General features: G+C 43.8%; 1 protein-coding gene across 4 annotated transcripts in view; it reads left to right on the forward strand.

Annotated features, from left to right (window-relative positions):
• Positions 1-3,695: 3,695 nt before the first annotated feature.
• VEGFC (vascular endothelial growth factor C) overlaps positions 3,696-22,981 on the forward strand; it is a 63,795-nt gene continuing 44,509 nt past the window's right edge. Inside the window, exon 1 of one of the 4 annotated variants that reach the window (XM_077302383.1) lies at positions 3,696-4,555. In XM_077302383.1, the coding sequence (XP_077158498.1) occupies positions 4,406-4,555 (150 nt within the window). In that variant the 5' untranslated portion in view covers positions 3,696-4,405. Of the gene's footprint in view, positions 4,556-4,704; positions 4,838-21,080; positions 21,135-22,981 lie in introns of those variants that run through there. The other 3 variants (XM_077302382.1, XM_077302385.1, XM_077302384.1) reach the window with 3 other exon arrangements.

The raw sequence follows: 22,981 nt of genomic DNA on the forward strand, positions 1-22,981 counted from the left end.
ACTCTGAAAATAAGTTTATGAAGAACTGGGAGAGCTCTTGTGAAAAATGTTCATTTTCAGTTATAAAATAACATATGTTCACCATTACTTTGCAGTTATTTACTTGTACTTTATACTTCCCGTTTTCAAGAAAACGTTGCAAGAAAAAAAGTTTGGTATGTCAACTATTACCTTGACAACTCTGTTTTACAGTTTGCAAAATGACAAGAGCACTGGATCCATACTAACCCTGAGAGCCAGTTTGGTGTAGTAGTTAGGAGTGCGGACAACGAGCTGGGTGACCTTGGGCTCGCCATGGCACTGATAAAACCGTTCTGACCGAGCAGTGATATCAGGGGTCTCTCAGCCTCACCCACCTAACAGGGTAGAGAAAAGCGGCGTATAAGAACCAATTCTTCTTCTTCTTCTTGTCAGACAGGTGATTCCACAAGACAAGGGACACAACATTTTTCAGCATCATGCATCACCCCAGTTCATAGTCTTTAACCTTGTCCAACTGCAACTTATTCATTTTTAAAAGTTTAGGTTTGGCTCCTACTTTGCTCTCTGCTTGTGAGCAGAGAACCTGATTTTTCATTGAACAGTTCTACCTGAAGTGATCAGTAATTGACTTTTCACATCTTAAACACCACCCCACTACTGTGCCATCAGCCATATTTCATGCATGTGTACTATCACGCAGCCAAGTGGGATCCCTTGTTTTGCTCCCCATAGACCCCTCTTTGTTGTTCACTCTTCTAAGATCATTTAGATAAATAATCAAGCCACTCTGACACTTAAAAACACACACTAGGGCAGGGGTAGTCAACCTGTGGTCCTCCAGATGTTCATGGACTACAATTCCCACGAGCCCCTGCTAGGGGCTCGTGGGAATTGTAGTCCATGAACATCTGGAGGACCACAGGTTGATTACCACTGCACTAGGGTATTTGTAAAAACATTTTTCTTTTTGGTGTTTGCCTAAATCCATGTTATTATTATTTTGTACGTGTTTTCAGTCTTATGGGAGTCATAGTTTTCCATTTCACCATGTTATTTAATTATCTGTCCCAACCATCCCTGAGCATGGAAGAGAATAAATTCTACCTAGCAAAAGTGGCAACGAGGCAGGATGAAATGAAACTATACCAATTGGATAGATTCAAATAGGTAGCCATGTTGGTCTGAAGCAGCAAGACAAAATTTGAGTCCAGTGGTACCTTTAAGACCAACTAAGTTTTTATTGTGGACTCTGATTTTATTGTGCTACTTCAGACCAGCACAGCTACTCATTTGAATCTATAAAGTTCTTAACACTTATAGCTGGTATTAGTCTGTATGTTTAGTTGATGGACCTGTTGACCATCTGCAAGCACACAATAAATAGATATTTTGCACCTAGTTAGTATTGCTAAGCCCTGTTTTAGGATGTTTATGTAGGATTCCAATTTACGCAGATCATTTATTTATGAGGTGTGGTAACTGTTTCTATTAAAAATTTACAAGCATTGTACAAAAATGCTGCAAAATAAATCTTAAATGACAAAAGGAAATACAACAAAATAATAAAAGCATCATTTTAAATGTCTCACTTCAATTTTAAATGTTGCCTGGTAAACCTTCCTAAGAAGTTACTGTATGATTGTAGTACTACCACTAAGAAAGCCCTGTCTCAAGACATTTATAGGTCTTACCTCCTGAGTAACCAAAACATAGTAGAGTTCACTTAGCCTATCTTAAAAGTACATATGGAGGAACTGATCCCAAAGGTATACCTGGCTTTGTAACCCTGCATAGGGCCCAGAAGCACAATTATTATACAAATATTGCAAATAACTCAAAGTGCTTCTGTAGCCTACTTGCTCATTAGGAAAGTATCAGAATTTTGTGGTAGCTGCAACTTTGACCTGTCTTCAAGGACAGCTCTACACAGAATAGATCCCTATGTTCCATGATCATTCCAGGTAGACAGATATGTTAGTCTGTTGTAGGAAAAATGAACTCAAAGATACTGTGGAAATTTAAGAATAACATTTTATTTCAGCATAGATTTTGGTGCATGAAAGGAGCCTATAAAGAAGTAGGTATAGTTCTTGACAAGTCTATATTGTTGTTTTTTTTCAGCCATTGAGTTGTGTCCAACTTCTGATGATCCCATGGAACAGCTGTTGCCATGATCCTGGATCCCACACCACCTCAGCTGTACAGTGGAGTCCATTTCAATCAATCATGTCTTACCACTGCACCTTTTGTCAGCCTGGTTTCCTTTTGCCACTGACCAATCCTAGTATAGTTGCTTTTTCCATTGAGTTGCATCATGATATGGCTAAAATAAGTGGGGCAGTCTCATGATTTTGCCTACCAATGATATATCAGAATTTATTCGCTGTAGTATTTCCTTGTTTGTGACTTTTGCTGTCCATGGAGCTTTCTCCAACCCCAGAGTTCAAATTGATCGATTCTTCTCTTGCTTGATTTTTTTCATTGGCCAACTTTCACAGCCATAAGGGGCTATCGGAAACATGACAGATCTAACTAATCTACGTTTGGTATACTGGAATATAATTTGAAAAGCCATTTAAAAACCACAAAGTCACCTATTCATTCTTTAAAAATAATTTACTGTACCATTGGCATTTCTGGAAATCCTCAACCATAGGTAGGCACAAGGTAGATAGGTGGGCATAACATCTCAACAGGGCTTGTCACTTGTCAGGATGCTTCCATCATGCTTGGGTGGAGATGGATGGGGCAAGCAACTAGTCTCTTTTAATTACTTTTATTCACAAGTGGGAAAATGTCTGCCATTATTGACTAACCTTGACATTTTTATTTCTCCAGTGTTTTGTGAACTAGAATTGAACCCAAAGAACTGATTAGCATTTTTAGCAAAGAATTAGCATACTGCATAATTTGGATGTTATGACACAGTTTACTAATTTGCTAATTTACTTTTTCCTCATATCTACACTCTCATGATCCTTGTTCCTTTGTCTGGGGAAGAGTGCATACACGGGAAAGCTCACACCTTGAATAAATCTTTATTGGTCTTAAAGGTGCCACTGGACTCAAATTTTGTTGCAGTAGGTAGCCAGGAAGACTTAACTTTCCCTGTAAATATAACTTGCTTACAAAGTCTCCCTTGGACCATTTCACCACATGTTAGCTGTGCAGGTGGTCGAAATCAGCGCACAATATATCCCCACAGACTCTTCTGGTGCCGGCAATCCAGTGAGAGGCATAATATGCCTCCTGCCCGTCCGCAAGTACTTTAGCAAGGTAGCTACGGCAAGCTGCCCCACGTCTTGGTAGTCTGGGGAATCTTTGGCCTCTTGCATGGTGGAATGAATCCGGGTGGCTAATAACAACCCCCCCCCCCCCCAATTTCCCCCGGCAATTTGAAAGTGTGTGGGAGGGGGGGTTCTCGCACCCATCCGTCGTGGAGGGTGCAGGCCGGCTTAATTGGAGTCGCTCCTCCTTGCCTCACGCCTTCGTGGCGGGAAAGTGCGGCAGCCGCTCGCTCACGCGCCTTCCACGGGTGCCCTCCAAGCAGCGCCGGCGGAGCGCGGCTGTCTGCTGCTGCCGCTCCGAAGGGAGTTTTGGGGAAGCGGGGCGGGAGGGAGAGATGCCAGAGGGAAGGAGGAGGGGAAGGGAAGGGAAGGGGAGGGGACGGCTGCGGAGACGACATCGACCCGGGCGCCCTCCGTCCTCCCTCCCTCCTCTTCCTTCCCTCGCCAGCCACTAGTCTCTGAGGTGCAGGCAGAGGGCGCCTTTAGCCATGCCCGCTCCCCGCGGTCGCTGCCGCTGCTGCTCAGCTCCACGCGCTGAAGAGGCTCCCGCTCCCCGGCCCCTGCCGGCGCCGCTGGCCCTTCCAGACCCCCAGGGAAGCCAGGGGGAGGCGAAAGCGCGCGGCTGCCCCTCGCCGGCTCCGCTCCTCATTGGCATCTAGTCCTCGTCGTCTCCGTCCCCCCCTCCACCACCACCACCACCACCACCACCACCCGGGGGGGCCGGTGCCTGAAGAGGAAGCCAGCTCCCCCCACCCGCCCGCCCGCCCGCCACTTCCACACCACCGTGGGCTCGGCAACCCCGCTGGAGTCCGGAGGGAGCCCGGCTCGGATGTCCGGTTTCCGGGGGCTTTCTTTTTCGAAAACTTCTCCTCTTACACACACTTCCCCCCCCCCCTCTTTTTCAAACTCCACCTGACAGACCCGAAGTGAACTTGGGGGCGACGACTCCCCGTCCCGCGAGCGCCTAACGGGCGAGCGGAGGGGCGGGAGGGCTCGGCGGCGCTGCCAGCGCGCGGAAGCGAAGCTGCTGCTGCGGAGTGGCCGGGCTGTCGAGGGAGCCCCACCGTGGCGCCCACCCCGCCGGCTGCCTCCCTCCGCCGCGGCCGGCCCCCCCTCCACCCAGCCCGCTCTGCACGATGCACTTGCTGGGAGTCCTCTCGCTGGGTTGCTCTCTGGCGGCGGCGACTCTGGGGCTGCTGGGCGCTCGCGAGCCGGCCACCGCCGCTGCCTATGAGTCCGGCCAGGGCTACTACGAGGAGGAGCCCGAGCTGCTGGCGGAGGCGAAGGTAAGCAAGCGCCCCGGCCCGCGGGAGCCGGCCCCAGGGTGCCTTCCCACCGCTGCAGCTCCCCGGGCGTCATGTGACCGGATCACTGGATGGGGATTAGTTCTCCCCCCACCCCAACCCACGCCGTCATAGCTGGGGGATCAAAGAGCGGCGGCGGGGGGGGGAGGTACCTGTCCACCAACACCTTTCGCGTGTGGCCCGGAGACGTCCCGTCCACTCCCCGCCTTCGGCCTTGGCAGACAGGGGTCAGGTTGGCCGATGCAGGGCTGACCCTTGCAGTGTGTAGGTTAGCCCAAGATGTGGCTTTGTACTGCAAAGGGTGCCTGGGTCTGGAGGTTAAGGCAAGAAGTATGAGCGCACGCGGTTGGGGGGGGGGGGCTGCGAAAGTTTTGTTTTCTGGAGCTTTGGGCCGTTTGAGCCTTCTGCAGGGAGGTTGATTTGGGTTTGCACGCTCGCTCGCTCTCTTTTTAAAGTTTATACTCTGTCTTCCGGTCCGTACAGCCCTGTCTCTGTCGTGAGATAAAACAAATGCAATAGGTGACTTCTGACATTCACAGTTGAAGCAAGCCAGTCGGCTCCCGAGGATGTGCGGATCAGGAATTGTTGTTATTTCTCTTATCTAATGTTTGCATTGGATTTTAAAGTACTGCAGGGACAGATAAGGACTTGAAGCTCCGTTGCTTCCCGGTCTGGCTTACAAGCTAGCAAAGGAGGGACTTGGTCTGGGAGGCTGTAAGGTAGTCAGACTTCCCGGCTTCTTTATCAAGGGCAACAATGTGGAACTGCAGCTCTGTGTCCTTGGGAGTGGAAAGCGTGCATTGCTGAAACTTTCCAGTTTGGTTCTGAATAGCTGTTGGATAAAAGCTTTGAAAGGCTTTTGGGAAACCGGTGTGTTTGACAGTGTGACTGTAGTGAAGATTCGCAAAGAGAAATAATAACAAGATCAGAGGGTGTTTCCATTTGCCAACGTTTGCTTTGGTGTTTCTGAAAGCAGTCGTAATTTCTAAAGAGCAACATGGTTTTCAGGAAATTGACTTGACCTTCCCATTTGAAAGTGCTGTCCAGAAGATTCTTAATTGCCAACAAGAAATTCTTGAATGTTCAATTTAATTCAGAATGTATGTGTAGCGCAGCGAGATTTGAGCATTTTATATATTGTAAACTTCAGTTTTAACTTAATTTTATCAAAGTGAAAAAAAGTTTATAAAATAAGTTTCTATGCAAAGTGTAGCTCCAGGACATTTCCAGCTATTCCTGTTGGTTTGAAATTTAACCCCACATAGCAGAATAAAAATGTGTTTGGTGTTTGTTTTCTGCAGTTCTTGTGTGTGTGTGTGAACAGCCAGCTAGCTTCCCATGGAGAGCTATTGCCAAACTGTTTACCAAAATGTAAGAACAGAAAGAACCTACAGAAACTCCTTACCCAGAAGTGTGCATGTCTGTTGGCAGAGACTGAACTTGATTACTTTAGCTATAAATAATTTCTAAGTAATTTTCAAGATAAATACATTAAACTATGGTGTTGTGAGTCTTACAGAGCTCTTGGCAAGAACCAAGGAGTATAAGGCAGGATGCAATTTGCAAGTGTTTTTTTGCAGTAATGCCTATATAGCAGCAATGTATGAACTTGTCCACCATGCTATGCTCTATCCTTTTCTGAAATTCAGAGAGACTATGAGAAACCTGGAATAATGAAGCAAATGAAGTGAAATGTATGTGAACCAGGATGGCAGTGGAATATTGGGCATTAAATACACTGAATGTCTTCTCTTTGGGGTGAGAAATCGGTGTTCGGTATATGTATGAGGAGATACACATATTTGTTCAGGTCTGGCTGTCATGTGTGGCTAGCATAACTGTTTTTTTGGAGAACAATTCAAGTGAAAACAATTGGAAGGATTTTGCCTCTGTTTATTCTACATATTGTCCCAGTGTGATGGAAGAGACTGGAGGGAGATTCTGGAATTAAAAAAAAAGATTAGATAAGTAAACTCATTTCAAGGAAAATGTAATCATGCTGTCAACATCAAAATCACTTTTCTCAGTTTAGGCTTTAGAATGCAGGGCTTTAAGGCTTGCTTGAAATCATGGTATATAGTATTTGTTACTATATTTTCCTCGTGTCATATTTTTAGCGGTTGAAATAGAATGGGATATCTGCAAGCATATAACCTGTATGATGCAGGAATTAGAGTGCTGAATTAGGACTGTGGAGATGTGGGCTAAAATCCCCAATAATTATGAAAATCACCGGTTGTCTTGGAGTCAGTTACTCTCTAAGCCTATCCTACCTCTCAGGGTTGTTGTGAAAATATATGCTGTCCTGATTTTCTTGGAGGAAGAACAAGGTAAAACGTGCTAAAGGAAGCAGAAGAAGAGTAGGGGTCTCAGAGTAGTTTACAATCACATTCCCTTCCTCTTCCCACAATGGACACCTTATGAGGTAGTTGGAGCTGGCAGAACTCTGACTGGCTCAAAGTCACCCAGCAAGCTTCATGTAGAGGAGTCGGAAATCTCCAGATTAGAGGTGTATTGGTGTAAATATATTGTGTATGTAAAGTACTGCCTCTTGTGGTAAGGCAGCCGACATGCTGTCTGAAGCACTGCCCATGAGTCTGGGAGTTCAATCCCAGCAGCCGGCTCAAGGTTAACTCAGCCTTCCATCCTTCCGAGGTCGGTAAAATGAGTACCCAGCTTGTTGGGGGGTAAACGGTAATGACTGGGGAAGGCATTGGCAAACCACCCCGTATTGAGTCTGCCATGAAAATGCTAGAGGGCATCACCCCAAGGGTCAGACATGACCCGGTGCTTGCACAGGGGATACCTTTACCTTTAAAGTACTGTCAAATTGCAGGGAACCTTGCAAGAGGCTTTCAAGGGCAAGTGAGAAGCAGAGGTGGTTTGTTATTACCTTCCTCTTCAGGGTCCTCCTTGGTGGTCTCCCTTCCAAGTAGTGACCCTACTTACCCTCTGATGACATCAGGCTATACCAAGCCCTCTTCTGTCTCATAAATACATTATTCATTAGAATTATCTGCTGCTGGAGCTTGAAAAGCATCCTGGATGGTACCAAAGGTGCATCTTTAAAAATATGATGCAATGTAGATCTGCTTTCCTAATCATTGCATGATTCATCAAAATGAAGGGTTTAATTTAACCAATTTGAAAAGGAAAGATAGGGATCCCTTTGACCACAAAAAGTTTATAGGGATGAGGCTCATGGGCAAAACCCATGCAGGACAGGGGCTGGAAGAGAATGGGGAGACATGGGCAAAAACCTGTCAGTTCTCACTAGATAACCTGTGACCATTTTGAAAACTTAAGACAGTCCCTTATGAGGAGGTACTCCAAATGGCAGGGTTAAAAAGAACATAAAAAAATTGTTGTCCCTTCTGAGTGGCATTCCCAAATTCCATGGGAGAATATTTGGTTATAAAACAACATATTTAGCTTGCATTTGTTTTTCATGTTTACATTTCATACTGGTCTCCCATCCTGGCACTGATTAGGTCCCTGGCTACTTATCCATGGTTCCTCTTAATATTCGTGAAACTAATATTCTTTCTTTCTTTCTTTCTTTCTTTCTTTCTTTCTTTCTTTCTTTCTTTCTTTCTTTCTTTCTTCTTTCACAACTCTCCTATTAACTGTGTTCAGCTTCTGGTGTTCAGCTTCTGTTTATTATAGCATCAGTTGAAGAAGGTTTCATTCATGTCTTATTCCTCTTTCGGCCTGGGGCTGGACTCATGAAGCTGTTGTATGGTTGAAAATTGCATGTAAATTGCAACATCTGATTGCACATTTTTGTAGCAGACCAAAGCACAAACCAAGGACTTTGTAGCATGTACTTAGATTCTTCATCTAATTTATTACAAGGGGATGTTGATTAGAAGATAAGGTACATCACTGTGAATCTTTGGAAGTAGAAGGCAAGGCTTAAGGCAACTTTTCTACTGTTGAGAACCCCCCGAAACATTCTTCAGGCCTTGACAAACCCCAAAGTGGCACAATCATGCAGAATATGGTTGGGAAGCATAGCTGTGTACATGCCCAACCTGGGCCCCTCCCTTTCCACCCCCTCCCACCCCCTCCAGGCCCATCATTGGCCATTTTGGGAAGGGAGGCAGGTTGACAAGACCATATATAGTCATATCACCCAATAAATGTTTAACACATTTTAAAGTATATTAAAAATTAATTAACTTCCACCCATTCCAGGGTCATCAAGAAACTCCAGGGTTTCATGAAACCCTGTTTGAGAAAGCCTGGTTTAATGTACAAAAGCTGATACCATTTAGGACTAAAATCACTTTTTAGTGCATCAAATTTTACTTGGAAATAAAGTAGCACTTAGTGCAAGGCCTGCAAGACTGGTGAGATGAGTTCTCAGCCCAACTTATCAGTCAGCAAGGAATCTTGCTGCTGCATTTTGCAGTAATTGAAGTTTACAGGCAGTCTTCAGTGGCAGCTCCCTACAGTGTGAACTGCAGTAATTAAGTCCGAGTATGATCAGAATGGCTGCACCATCATGAAACCTGTATGTACATTCGGAGCAATTGATCTAGATGCAACTTTTACCTTTCAAAGAAAGGGCACAGCAATTGAAAAATATTACTCATTGATGCTTGTCTCCAGTAGTATCTCAGTAGATAATTTATTGGCCCTTATCCAATTCAGGCATCCTCCAGATATGTGTTCAAAATGGTCACTATCGGACCTGCTGGAAAGGAAAAGTAAAGTTTCAACAACGTATTAATGACACTTCTCTCCAGATCCTATGACTTCCTTCCGTGATTTCCTAGAGATGCTGAGCAGAATAGGGGACAAGTTAAAACCTTGTAAAATACTTTGGAACTTGACTTCAAGTCTTAGTTCTCCAGCCCCAACTTTTGCTACTAGCTGAATAGATAAGATTGGACCCACTTGAATATGCTGTTCTGGACTCATTTTTGGTAATTGGTCCAAGTTCTCCAAGTCTTACACTAAACTAACTGGGAGCAATTTCAGATGTTCTCTTTCATAGCAATCTGTTTCATAAAAGGGAAATATATTTTATCTCTAGCTATCGGTTAGAGGAAATCATGAGATACTGCAGTGCAAACTCTGTAGTGCAAACACTGCAGTGACCAATTATGCACGGGGAAGGAAATCCAGGATGGCTGCAGCAGGGCAGCCCTGATTGTGCATGACACTGCCACCATCTCAGCCCTGGCCAGGCACAGTGTCCTGGAAGACCTGCGGCAAGGGAACATGGAATGTGTGACTCCATCCATGGATACATAAATGCAGAGATTGGAGCCAGGGCTATAGAGGACAGATCTTTCTATACACCTGAGAAAAACCCCATATCTGCAAAAAAACCCAAAGTCTGAAATCTTAAAAAAAAAAAACATGGAGGTCAGAAGTTCTTAAAATGATTAAAGGAACACCTGCAGCCTTAAGAAACAAATGCCTTCCGTTGCCATCACTCAGCAATCACAATAGTATTCAATCATTTGTTTCCATCAGGAAAGGACAGTGGTTTTTTTGTTTTGGTTTTTGAGGTTCTGCTTGGTGTAGTGGTTAAAGTGGCAGCCTTTAATCTAGAGAACCGGGTTTGATTCCCCACTCCTCCACTTGCAGGCAGCTGGGTAACCTTGGGCAGTCACAGTTCTCTCTCAGAGCTTTCTCGACCCCATTGACCTGTGTCTGTTGTAGGGGGAAAGAAGAGTAGGCAATTGTAAGCCACTTTGAAACTCCTTCAGGTAGTAAAAAGCAGGAATAAAAAAACAGTTCTTTGGACTTGGGTCAACAGCAACTACCAGGTGATTTGCTACCAGCCAAGCTGCATGTCTCACCCAGGACTGGCTGCCTGCTATTGTTTAACTTGCACTAACAATATATATTCAAGTTTAATTCAATTTTTATATACATAAAAGAATCAACCATAATGGTTTCTAGATAATTTCTATTTTCAATATCGTTTCTTCAGTGGTTGAGTCCTAAATTCAAACTGTACAAATTAATGTCCATACCATATCCTTATCAATGGTTCCTCTATATATTTGTGAAACGCCCCCGTGGGAGGAGTGTGTCCGGGGTGTCTGGCCTTGAATATTGGCCAATCAGGGTGCAGCCAGCCGCACCCTGATTGGGCTGGCCCCTATGCTCGCCTCCCTCACAGTGGACATATTATGGGGAGAGGAAGGGAAGGCTTAGAGACACCCGAGGACTGCTGGGTGACTATGGGCCATTCCCAGTTCTTCCAGAGCTCTCAGCCCCACTTCTCTCACAGGGTGTCTGTTAAGGCAGTGGTCCCCAACCTGCGGGCCACGGCCCGGTGCCAGGCCGCGAAGGCCATGGCGCCGGGCCGCGGCTCCCTCTCCCCGCCCCCCCCGCAGTAAAAAACTTCTTACTGCGGGAGGGCGGGGAGAGGGAATCAGGACCAGGCCGCGCGGCCGTGCGGGCGCGGCCCAATGTGCGGGCGTGGCCCGGGGGCGCGGCCTGCAGGCGCAGCCCGATGAGTGGCCGCAGTCCGATGCCCTGCCGGTCCCCAGCCTCAGAAAGGTTGGGGACCACTGTGTTAAGGGGAGAGGAAGGGGAGGTGATTTCAAACTGCTTAGAGACACCTGAAGCCTGCTGGGTGACTGTGGGCCATTCTCAGAGCTCTCAGCCCCACCTCCCTTGCAGGATGTCTGGTATGGGGAGAGAAAGGGAATGCAATTTTAATCTGCTTAGAGACACCTAAGGCCTGCTGGGAGACTGTGGGCCATTCCCGGTTCTCTCAGACCTCTCTCAGCTCCACATCCCTCACAGGTTGTCTATTGTGGGGAGATGAAGGGAAAAGGTGTTTGTAAACTGCTTTGTGACTCCTTTTGGTATTAAACAACAGGGTACAAAAATCCATCTCTTCTTCTAAGGGGCAACAGTTAAAGAAGCATGTGGGCACAGAACATTATATCAAAAGTAAAAAAATGGAGACAGAAGGAATAGAGCCACAGAACTGGGATGAATTGGTTACCTTGTAATCTCCCACTAAGAAGAGTCTCCAGTGTGATTTTCCCTTCACATATCTGAAGACGTGGCTCTTGATAGCTCATCTGTAACCACTATGCCAAAATTCTCAAAGGTCAGTCCTCTCCCACACTCAACTAACATTCCAAACCACTGGTTCTTGACACCTGTCTCTCCACACACATGGCCTCATTTGTCACCACACTACCACAACCCCCCATATAACACACATAGTCAACCTCATGCCCTTACAGACTGGACAACCCTTCCCCTTACTCTGCACAGTGCCAAGCTCTCTCTCTCTTAATCACTCTCTTCGTTTCTATCTCCCTCTCTCTTTGCTATTTCCCCCCTCCCCCCCCCGCTAGTGCCCGTTGTATCAGCTACAATGGGCTTTAATTCTAGTTAATCATAATAAGTCAGATCAAACAATGAAACAATGAATTATTGCAAATACACATACCTCCAATATAAGATTGTTGTAATGATAGTGAAAGTTAGTCACTGCTGCCTGTTCTCTTTCTCTCTGCCCTTACCAAGTGCCAAGGCCCTTGCCAGACTTTCCCCTTCTGGCTGGAAGGCGCCTGCTCCCCTTGGGCCTGTCACCAGAGTTGCCTACCTCCCATCACAGTCAACATGGAGAGAAGAAGAGACTGGCTGGCTGACTCACTCTGGGACTGACAAAGTGGCTTGGCCAGGGAGCTGGTAGGCAGCTCTCCATCAGGGATGGGGAGGTTGGCTGGCCATTTGCCTGGCCTGGCCTGGCCTTCTGGGACTGGTCCAGCTGTTGGCATGGTGGGCTGCTGGGCATGCTCCTTGCTCTTCTTCCTTTTCTCTTGCTAGGTCTGGCCTTCAAGCAGAGAGCCACAGTGGATGTGTGGGGAGGTTTGTGAACAGTGGCATCTATCAAATGGTGCCCTGGGCATGTGTCTTGGTTGCCTCATACTAGATGATGTCACTGTGTTCTCCCCAGTGAGGACCCAAAACAGCCAACAATTCTGAGGAAGAAAAATAAAACAAAAGAAACAAGAACGGGAGGGGAAGCTTCCAATTGCTAAGCTAGTCTTCTGCTGAGCTCCAGGCTTTGACATTCAAGCTTAGAACCAAAGGAAAATAGTCCTTGCCTAGTTGTTAAATACCTGTGTCCAGACTCAGTGAGATGTTATTGTGCTGCTGTAATTTAGCACGATTTCCCCTGCTTTCCTTTATTCATTCTCAGATCCAATTTCTCACTTATTTCTGTTCTGTCATTCTTGCTAACAAAGACTATGGCAACCTTTTCGCTGCAAAATTACTTACATGCATCTTCATTCTGAATAAGAATGGTGGTGATGATATATAGCATCATCATTGTCCATGACACTTTTTCAGATCATCAGAAGTATAAACAAATCATGCTCCAACCAACCTCTGCCAATGGAAAAACAGAATTACACTAAAGTCCGATTGGACCTTAAAGTTGTAAAGAAATCTATTTTGGCATGAACTGTCATTAGTTAGAGCTTATCTCTTCAGATTTCTGGTCTAAATAAGATAAGTGTGGTATTTTCTGTTATAATAATCCCACAGAGATAGCCCTGTTAATTTACTGCAACAAAACTGTGCATAAACCCAGTAACACCATACAGACTAACAAAATGGAAAGACCAGGACTCTTTAGGTCCTTTTCTGAGAGCTTTTCTCACATGCAAATACATACCAGATTCTTCCTGGAACTGCCTTTTATTCTATTTAAATAATTCCAAGTTGCCACATGTCTAGCAGCTTTCAAAGTTTGGCATCAAACACCTTTTCTATTTTAGCTAATTTGCTATCATAGAATATTCTCTTGCCACTGGAGCGCCCCCTAGTGGCTGATCAAGCTATGGAGGCTGTATCTTTAGATTGTTCTACTAAGTGTGGCTTTAGGAATAGCAGAATTTCCCACAATTAAAAAAAAAGGGGAAATTGCTTCATAATACGAGGCACCTCTGTACATATTTCAGAATGAAATTCCCTGTAGCTTTTTTGTCTCTAATATTCTGCTTTGGCTTTATCCTTGATTTGTATCATAATGTAACTTTTTTAACCCATTTCATCATTCTGGAATATTTGAAGCTTGTAAATGTTACAAGAGAAGTTGCTATTTTTTATCCTAGGTGGGACTTAGAAGATCCCAATATTCAGATGATTACTTTGATTGGACTAGTGGTGTTTAGAGGATATATTTGGCAGCCTTTGCAGTAATGAAGTATGGGTTGTCTTTTATTTCACATCTAGAGCTCTTGCTTGAGTGGAAATATTCCATGGAAACCAATCCATGTCTTGCTGTTCCACAGCCACTTTGACCTTTGTAGTCCTCTTGCTGACAGTTTATGCACTGGAGGTTTCATGCTGAGCTGCAGGCTGGAGTTTTAGTCGTGGCAGGTTGCACCCTTCCTGCACCCACATGGGGGAGCATTTGGCCCGGTGCACCTCATCCAGTCCCGATTTGTGCTCCTGCATGGGAGCTTGGGCAGTGAAGTTCCCAGTGCGTAAACGGTCGCTGATGCACAGCTACATAGCTGGTGCTAAGAATAAAGAAGAGGAGTTGGAACATTTCAGTCATGTCCTGGATTGTATACATGGCTTCTCAGATGGATTCCTTTTCTATCCCATAATACAAATTTCATTTGTGGATTAGTTGGGATTACAGATGTACAAATTTATGAAATCACTTCATCTCAAGACCCTCCCCCCTCCCAGTTGGCTTCTTGGTTAAGAGATTACCTATTTTTGGTCCAGATGTCCAGTATAAATACAACTTGCTTTAAAATGTTATGACTCTGAGTTCCTTTGTATTACATTGTGTACATTTTTGTCAGTTGACAGTTTATACTCAGTGGTACCTTGTGTTGTCTAAACTAAATTATGATCCTGACTGGGAATTCCTTACGGTTTGATAGACATCTTGCCTTATTCTCAAATAAGGATGTTTCCAAATGAATGTAAAGCCTATACAATTTATCTCAAATGCTTGTTGTCATAACAGAGCAGTTTGTGATAGTTACTAATGAACTGAGGCAATGAACAGAATTGATTAAATAGGTTTTTGTCTCTGAAGATGCATGCCATCCTAAAGTGATAGTAATGAGTCCTTTTTCTCAGGAGGACTTGAGGAAATTTTGTTTTAAAATTATTTTGTTGACAAGGAGTTTTCAGAACAGGCCTTTCCTTTTAGCAGTATTCTTGAACGGTCAAAGTATACTGAGATTTCAAGTGTAGACCAGGCCTTCGTGAAACCCTAGAGTTTTTTTTATGGCCGTGGAAGAGTTTCCCAAATGGTGAGAATTAATCTTTATATATTTTAAAACTTTGTTAAACATTTATCTGGTGATATGACCATATATGGTCATGTCGATCTACCCCCCCATCCCAAGTTGGCCAGTGATGAACAGGAGGGGTGGGGAGGGGAAAGATGGTTATGCATGTACACAGCTATGCTTCCCAACCATATTTTGCATGATCATATCATTTTGGAGGTTTCTTGAAGCCTGAAGAATGTTTCAGTTAAGAAAGTTAACTGGTAAAACTGGTAAAAAAGTTAAGAAAGGGTGGGTTAGACTCTTGTCAATCAGAGTGGCTTGAGATGGAAATTGCTGCTGCCTTTCTAAGCTTCAGTTGTTTGTAACCTACAACCAAGTGCTAAAATGTGAGGGCCATTCCGCACCAGGATCTATGTAGCAAATTGGTTGCGGAACGAAAAAACGCCATTTTAAATAGTGGAATTAATCGTTATGCATACCTGGCTTTGTAGTGGAATCCAGTTGCGTTTCTATCGTTTCCCTCAGGTTTCCGGTCTCGGGAAAAATCGCTAGCCAGGAAGCGATATTGCCGAGCTTTGTCCCGCCCCTGGCCGTCAAGCAGCCAATGGGAGGCCGTTATCATGCTCCCAAAAAGCCCCTTTCCCTTTAATGAAGGTTTAAAAAAAAATACGTTGCAACGAATCTGCGTTGATTTGTTGCAACGGAGAGACTCATCTAGCTAGCAGGTGGTGTTTGAGTTGCCGTTTCATCGTTGCCATGCTCCCCCCAAGTGATAAAAAATAACCCCCCCTCCCGCACGGGCGTGATTTTTGGCCGAAAATACAGTGAAAAATAAAGGGAAAATAAACCAGCAAACGGGGCTGTGTGTTGCTTCGTGCTTGGTGACTTAAAACAGCTCTGGGGAGGGACTGCAGCCAGGGTAGCCTCGCTGGGTAAACGAAGGCTTGCCGGTGCATTGATCTCCTCTCACTCCGAGAAAAAAAAAATGGCGATCGCTTCGCTGGAAGATCAGAGGAGAGAGCTAGGGGGAGGGACTTTGCAGAAACCGCAACAATGGTAACGCACAGAACTTTCCCGCTAGTGTTTCAGTTTGGTTGCAAGAGTGTAGCGCTTTCCGGAGGGTGAATCCACTTTTTGGGATTTCCCTGAAAGCGCTACAACGAAGCGCTTTTTGCAGATCGGTTTCAGGAGTGTTGCAGATTGTCAACGAAGTTGTGCATAACAGCAAAACAGTAGCGATTTCAATTTGTAACCATTGTGCTATGGAAGACCCCTGAGGATGCAAGTATTTTGCAAGAGTCAAAGTAATGTACATAACAACATCACTTCCATAATGGATGGATCACCTTACAATGCCCACTCATAAAAATATTAATTAATTCTGCTTTCCTGTAAATATACTGGTTGGAGTTTATCTTCAGTACAGTGTCTTGTTAATAGCATATATGATTTTAAGTAGTATGAATATATACTGAAGCAAATAGTATATGACCACGAGGACCATCTCCCCAAGTCCAAGAAGTTCATTAGGTTTGAGGTAGACAGCATTCTTTATCCAAGGAAAACAGATCTGACTTTCACATATACAGCCATGCCATCCCGCTTTCTCTCACAAGCATGCATATGTCTAAAGATGTGTACATTCTGTGTGTACCCAAGCATTTACATGTGTACATGTAATCTTTCCTTCTTTTGACATGTGTGGAATCTCTATTGGGTAATTGTAATTTAAAAAACGGTTTTGGATATGTGATGAGGCAGATCTCCTCACTTTTGACACAGCTTTTCTTTGGCAAGTCTCTAAATCTTAATACTGCTCAAGTTCAAAGAAATTCCCTCCCATTAAAAGTGCAACTGGTTTCTTTCACACTGAATATCATTATCTTTCAGGCTTTGTAATATAGAGTTGCCACTTGAAAAGCTCAAAAATGAGGAATGCATTGTAAGAGTGTAAGAAAATTATATTTCAGTTGGATGGATCAGAACACTACCCATACTTTATTGGGGTGACGCCCTTTAGCGTTTTCATGGCAGACTCAATACGGGGTGGTTTGCCAGTGCCTTCCCCAGTCATTACCGTTTACCCCCCCCCCCAGCAAGCTGGGTACTCATTTTACCGACCTCGGAAGGATGGAAGGCTGAGTCAACCTTGAGCCAGCTGCTGGGATGGAACTCCCAGCCTCATGGGCAGAGCTTTCAGACTGCATGTCTGCTGCCTTACCAATCTGCACCACAAGAGGCTCTCCTCATAATGTATTAAAGCATCTCATCTTTAAAGTGTTTTCTTTCCTACTGTCTCTAAGACACATAAATAAGGAGTAATTTAATGAAATAAAGGAGTGGCAAGCCTGGTGGAACTATTCAAAATATAACTGTGGTTCATTCTGAATTTTCTATGGATGTTTTCAGTATGGGCTAGCTCTTAAAGATCTGAGGGTGATCCAGTCGTGACATCTGTCACCCCATTGATCACCAGGATTGATTTGGCTGATCTGGACTGGTTACATGGGTAGCTTCTAGCAAGCAAATTCAGTACTTGAAATAATTTAATAATGCACAATATCTGTGCAGACCAAAAAGTCTTAATGCTTACATTTATGCTGCTCTTCTCCTGAATTTTCAGGAAAGATCAGCATAAAAATAGAATTATTATTGTTATTATTGCTATTATTATTATCATTAATATGCATTTGAATCTTGAATAGTTTGTCAAAGTTTTGAGAACAGAAGAACATGAAAGCAAAACCCATCTATCTTTCTCCCCCCCCCCCCAGTTCCTATAAATAACAAAAAAATGCAGTTCAGTAACCTAAAGATATAGCAAACTAATTACTTCCAGATATTGGATGAAATGTCTGGAATTTTAATGTAAATTTTTGTCATACTATGGAATTCAGCGTTGTCACAAACAAGATAAGTTGAGAGATCAACGTATGTTCTATTTATTGTTTATTGGGCAGTTGAAAGTTTACAGCATATAATTTTAAAAAAATATATAAAGAAAATTGTGCAAGGCATAGATCTAGTCATCTGTTTTTGTTTATTTGTTGTCCTCAAGTCACAGCTGGCTTTTTGTAATCCCTGGTGGGGTTTTCAAGGCATGAGAGGTTCAGAGGTGATTTGCCATTGCCTTCCTCTGCATCATGAGCCTGGTATTCCTTTGTGGTCTAAGCAGGCCGACCTTGCTTAGCTGCTGATGAGATCTGACTTACCTGGGTATCATTATTACCTAATCAAAAACAAAGGAAGTTAAAACCTTTATTTGCAGGAAATAAATCCTTGTTTATCTATGTCTGCAAAAGTCTCAAGCGCTTTTAGGAAAAAATATTCTTTTCACTTTTGTACGCTGTGCCCACTTTGTGGCACTGCTATTATTATGGACTTTGCTAGCCCAATCTGTGGTCAGAACAAATTCCCCCACAATGCCATCACATCTACAAAACCATTCTCTTTAATTTTTCATTACCTTAAACCCAGACTTGTTTAAGAACCTGATGACTTTTCCTCCAAGATTCTATTCTTGTCTGTCCTTATACAGTCTTGTTTAGGAACCTTTTCTTTGTCTTTCAAGATATTTAACATTAATAATATGTTTTGACAATTATGTGAAACATTCCACTCTCATTTAGTTAAAATAATAAAATAATCATAATCTGGCACTGTAATTTATCTCTTAAATGTAGTATTTTGAATTTCATATTGGCCTCTAAACTTGACCAGATTTGGAAATATATTCACCAGCACAGCAGGGAAGTACATCATAAAAACAAATGCGGCTCTATAGCCAAACATCAAGTCCCCTCTGGAAATGCTGGAATGACAGCATATTTATTATTATTAAATGTTTTAAAGCCCATTTTAAAATGCTTTCTGTTTTCCCCCTTTTATTGCATATTTTATAGTACACTTATTATTAGAACTTGCTAAATAGTTTTATTAAAAATATATTGCTTGAGGCATGCAAGTGGCTTTACAGTTTCTCCTTTCCTGTCTGCACACGCAGGCCATACTTTCTGTAGTGTTATCCAGCTGTTCCTGTCTATGCCAAATAACTTGCGTGGTTCAGTGATGTATCAAGTGCTTTTATGATCTTTGCACTTCCTACAAAGGTCTGCAAGTGCTTCACCTGTCCTAAATATTTGTATGGTGGGCTTCCTTAAGTGTTCAAAGGATTTCACATTACTTTAGTAATCCTGCAACTTAAAGGGTGGTTGGGATTATTTTCATATAAAGGATCTGAGGTTTTAAGAGGCAGTGAACTAATGAAGTCCAGACAGCAAACACATGAATAAGCTGAGGTTCCCAACTTAGTGCTCAGGCTGTTAACCACTGGTTAGAACAACGTTCAGTGAACATGAGGCATTGAAAGTTTGGGCCATGAAAATTAAGTGTTATAAGTAATGCAAAATTACAAGTGTGTATGATGCCTTTATTTTGGCATTGTATAAAATCCTTGCTAGCTAGAAATCTTAAACTCACCAGATATGCCAAGCATATGTCAGTAGATGAGTGGCATAAACCTTACATAGTAGCTGAATCAAATCTGTTTTCTTGGTAACAGAGACTTCCTTTTCTTCCCTTCTGTTTTGATGTATTTCACTATGTCTTCTTTGGAGTGCTATTAAAAGAGAGGAAAATATCTGTCACAATGTTGATGGTGCCGCCCATGAAAGAAGGATATTTCAAACATGATTCTGGAAAATTACTAAATGGATTTTTATGTTATATGGTTGCAATGAAGTGTAGTTAGTTTTCTCTCTCTATTGTACTTGAAATCTCTGTACACTTCTGGGACACTTGAATTAAATCCATTCTGGATTATTTTATTTTTGTATATGGTTTAAGTTTCAAGATCTCTCACTTTCTTGGGGTAGGAGCAACATTAAAATCAGAATTAAATAAGGATATTTACTTTATTTGATACATTTTTATGCTGCCTTTTTACCTGCTGACAGTCCCCAAGGTGAATTTGAGTAACTTAAAAGAACATATAAATATGATAAAACTAGCAAATAAGCCTGTTGTATGCGAAATACAACAGGCTCTAGCCCTCCCCCAGCAGAGGCAGCAGCACAAAGAACACAGGGGGCCACAAAACATTGGGGCGGGGAGGTAGCAGCCATTCCCCGCTCCATCTCCGGCCCTCTGGAGAGCCCTGCATGGCAACATGGAGGCAGCCATGGGGCTTTGGGAGGGGGGAAGCAGCGGCCATTCCCCCTCAGTTCGTGCGATGCTTGAGAGCCTTGCAGAGTGCCACAGAGGCAGCTGTGGGGCTTTGGGAGGGTGGGAGGCAGTAGCCACCATGCCTCCATTTCTGTGATACTCAAGAGCCCCATGAAGTGCTGTGGAGGCAGCTGTGGGACTTTTGGAGGGGGGGAGACAGTGGACAGTGGCTCCATCAGTGTGACGTTAGAGAGCCCCACAGAGTGTCGCAGAGGCAGTGGTGGGGCTTTGGGAGTGGGGGAAGGCGGTGGCCATTCTCCCTCCCTCGTCACCTTGCAGAGTCCCATGGAGTGCTGGGCAGGCTGGTGGGTGGCAGTGCCACCATCTGTCCTCCTGTTTGCACACCATGTGTGAGCCAAGGGGCAAGGAAGAATGGGAGCTATAGGGGGTGGGACAATCAGGTGGCCACACCCTGATTGGTCCTATTCCAACTCAGACACCCCAGACATGCTCCATCCCCAGCTAGTTTCACGAATATTAAGAGGAACCATGGATAAGGATAGTTCAATAAGAGCATGAGAATGAATATACATAGGTTTGGAACAAAAGAAGGGGGTTGGATCCCGCAGAAGATTTCCACATTCAGTGAGCAGCCATTCTCATTGGGGACCATATGGTCCACTGGAGAACCCTGGCAAATTTGAAGGGGACCACAGTGAAAATATGAGAAGGGGAGCTGAAAGCATTTATTGGAGACCTATGTAACTCATAGAATCATAGAATCATAGAGTTGGAAGGGGCCACACAGGCCATCTAGTCCAACCCCCTGCTCAATGCAGGATCAGCCCTAACCATCCTAAAGCATCCAAGAAAAGTGTGTATCCAGCCTTTGCTTGAAGACTGCCAGTGAGGGGGAGTTCACCACCTCCTTAGGCAGCCTATTCCACTGCTGAACTACTCTGACGGTGAAATTTTTTTCCTGATATCTAGCCTATATCGTTGTACTTGAAGTTTAAACCCATTACTGTGTGTCCTCTCCTCTGCAGCCAACTGATCTGATGCAATACATATGATGTTAATTGCAAGAAAGTTTGACCTTCATCATGGGAAAGAAAAGAAAATCATGTTATCCATTCCTTTATGTGAGTTTGAATTCATGCATTCAAGGAAAAAAGTGAATTCACATGCTTCTCTTGGTTGCATGTTCTAGAAATCTGTCATATATATATTTTAGATGAGGTACATTGAATATAGGCTAGTTTGCCCATAGCTGTGGCCTTTTTTAGCCTAGCTCATTGTACAAATGATCAGTTTACTAAAGGGGCCTCAGAATCTGAGAAGAGCTCCTAAAGGACCATGGCCAAAAAAAGGTGAAAATGTACAGGGAAGGCTGCACTGGCAGCTTGCATTAACTTGAACTTTGTATCCAGAGTATTGTGCAAGTAATTACATGCTCAGTTGTTATTTCAGTATATCTAACACTGTTGTTTGCACAAGTGGTACAGTGTGAAACAGGTTTGTATTTCTGCTAATGTATCGCTGGATCCAACCCATGGGAAGATCAAATTGGAAAGAAATGATGCCATACTCAGAAGGACCATGGAAATTTATCTGATATAAATATTAACCAATTACAAGTTGGTTCAACTAAGAATGTTTGGCTCATATAAAACTTAAGTACCCTTTGAGCCTTTATTGTAAAACAATATATTAAAGGTAAAGGTAAAGGTATCCCCTGTGCAAGCACCGAGTCATGTCTGACCCTTGGGGTGACGCCCTCCAGCGTTTTCTTGGCAGACTCAATACGGGGTGGTTTGCCAGTGCCTTCCCCAGTCATGACCATTTACCCCCCAGCAAGCTGGGTACTCATTTTACCGACCTCGGAAGGATGGAAGGCTGAGTCAACCTTGAGCCGGCTGCTGGGATCGAACTCCCAGCCTCATGGGCAAAGCTTTCAGACGGCTGCCTTACCACTCTGCGCCACAAGAGGCTCTTAAAACAATATATTGATTGGCATGAATTACAAGCTTTAGATTTTTCTTCTGTGAGTATAGGATGGAAGTTGCAAGAGGGATATGTTTTTAAGAGGATTCCTGTAACAAAGGATAGAAACACAGGGACCATACCTATTTCTACCTGTGTTTGCCTAGCAATACTAAGAAATCTCATTCTGCCTAGCACAGTCAGAGATCAATCCACCTACACAGAGTTTTTCAGGAACCAATAGTAGTCTAGAAGTAGGGGCTTAAAGAAAGTTTTTCAAGTGTAAGACTTCTATCCTGATCCAGTATAAGATTGCCAGTTTTGATAAAGACCATTGAGATTGGAGAGTTTTATATATGTATGTGTGTATGTTATATAGACTCAAGCAGGGAGTCACAAAGATTTACAAGGGCATCTCAGTTCCCCTATAGCCTCTCCCATTTTTCTGTTGTTGTTTTTTTCTGCTCCTTACCAGCCAACCTACTTATATCTGCCTCCTATCTTCAGGTTTTCCTCTTCCTTCTTCTCTGGCAGCCTTTCCCTGGGAAAACTGTGTGATATTACCCACCAGCCTGGGCCCAATTTCATAGTGGGGAACTACAACAGTCAGGTGCTCCCCACATGTCTGAGTAGGTGAGATGAAGTTGATTTTACTTCTGGCATGGGTTGCAATGTTAGCTAATAACTAATAAGAGCCTGGGGAGGTAGAATAGGAATATGAGGTAATTTTTATTGCTGCCTCCAAGTGTATTGTCTCATCCTTAGAATGGCTCAATATTTGGTGCTAACTTTCAAGACCATACACGGTCTGAGCCCAGCGTATCTAAGATACCACTTGGCTAACTAAACCTCCCGAACGGCATTACTATCATCCAGTTCCAACAAAATGGTGATCCCTGGCCCTAAAGAAGTACATCTGGACTCAACCAGGGCCAGGGCCTTTTCAGTCCAGCCATGGCCTGGTGGAATGAGCTCTTGGAAGAGATGTGAGCCCTCCAAGAGCTGG

Source organism: Paroedura picta, chromosome 10, assembly GCF_049243985.1.
Source record: "Paroedura picta isolate Pp20150507F chromosome 10, Ppicta_v3.0, whole genome shotgun sequence".
Lineage (NCBI taxonomy): Eukaryota > Metazoa > Chordata > Lepidosauria > Squamata > Gekkonidae > Paroedura > Paroedura picta.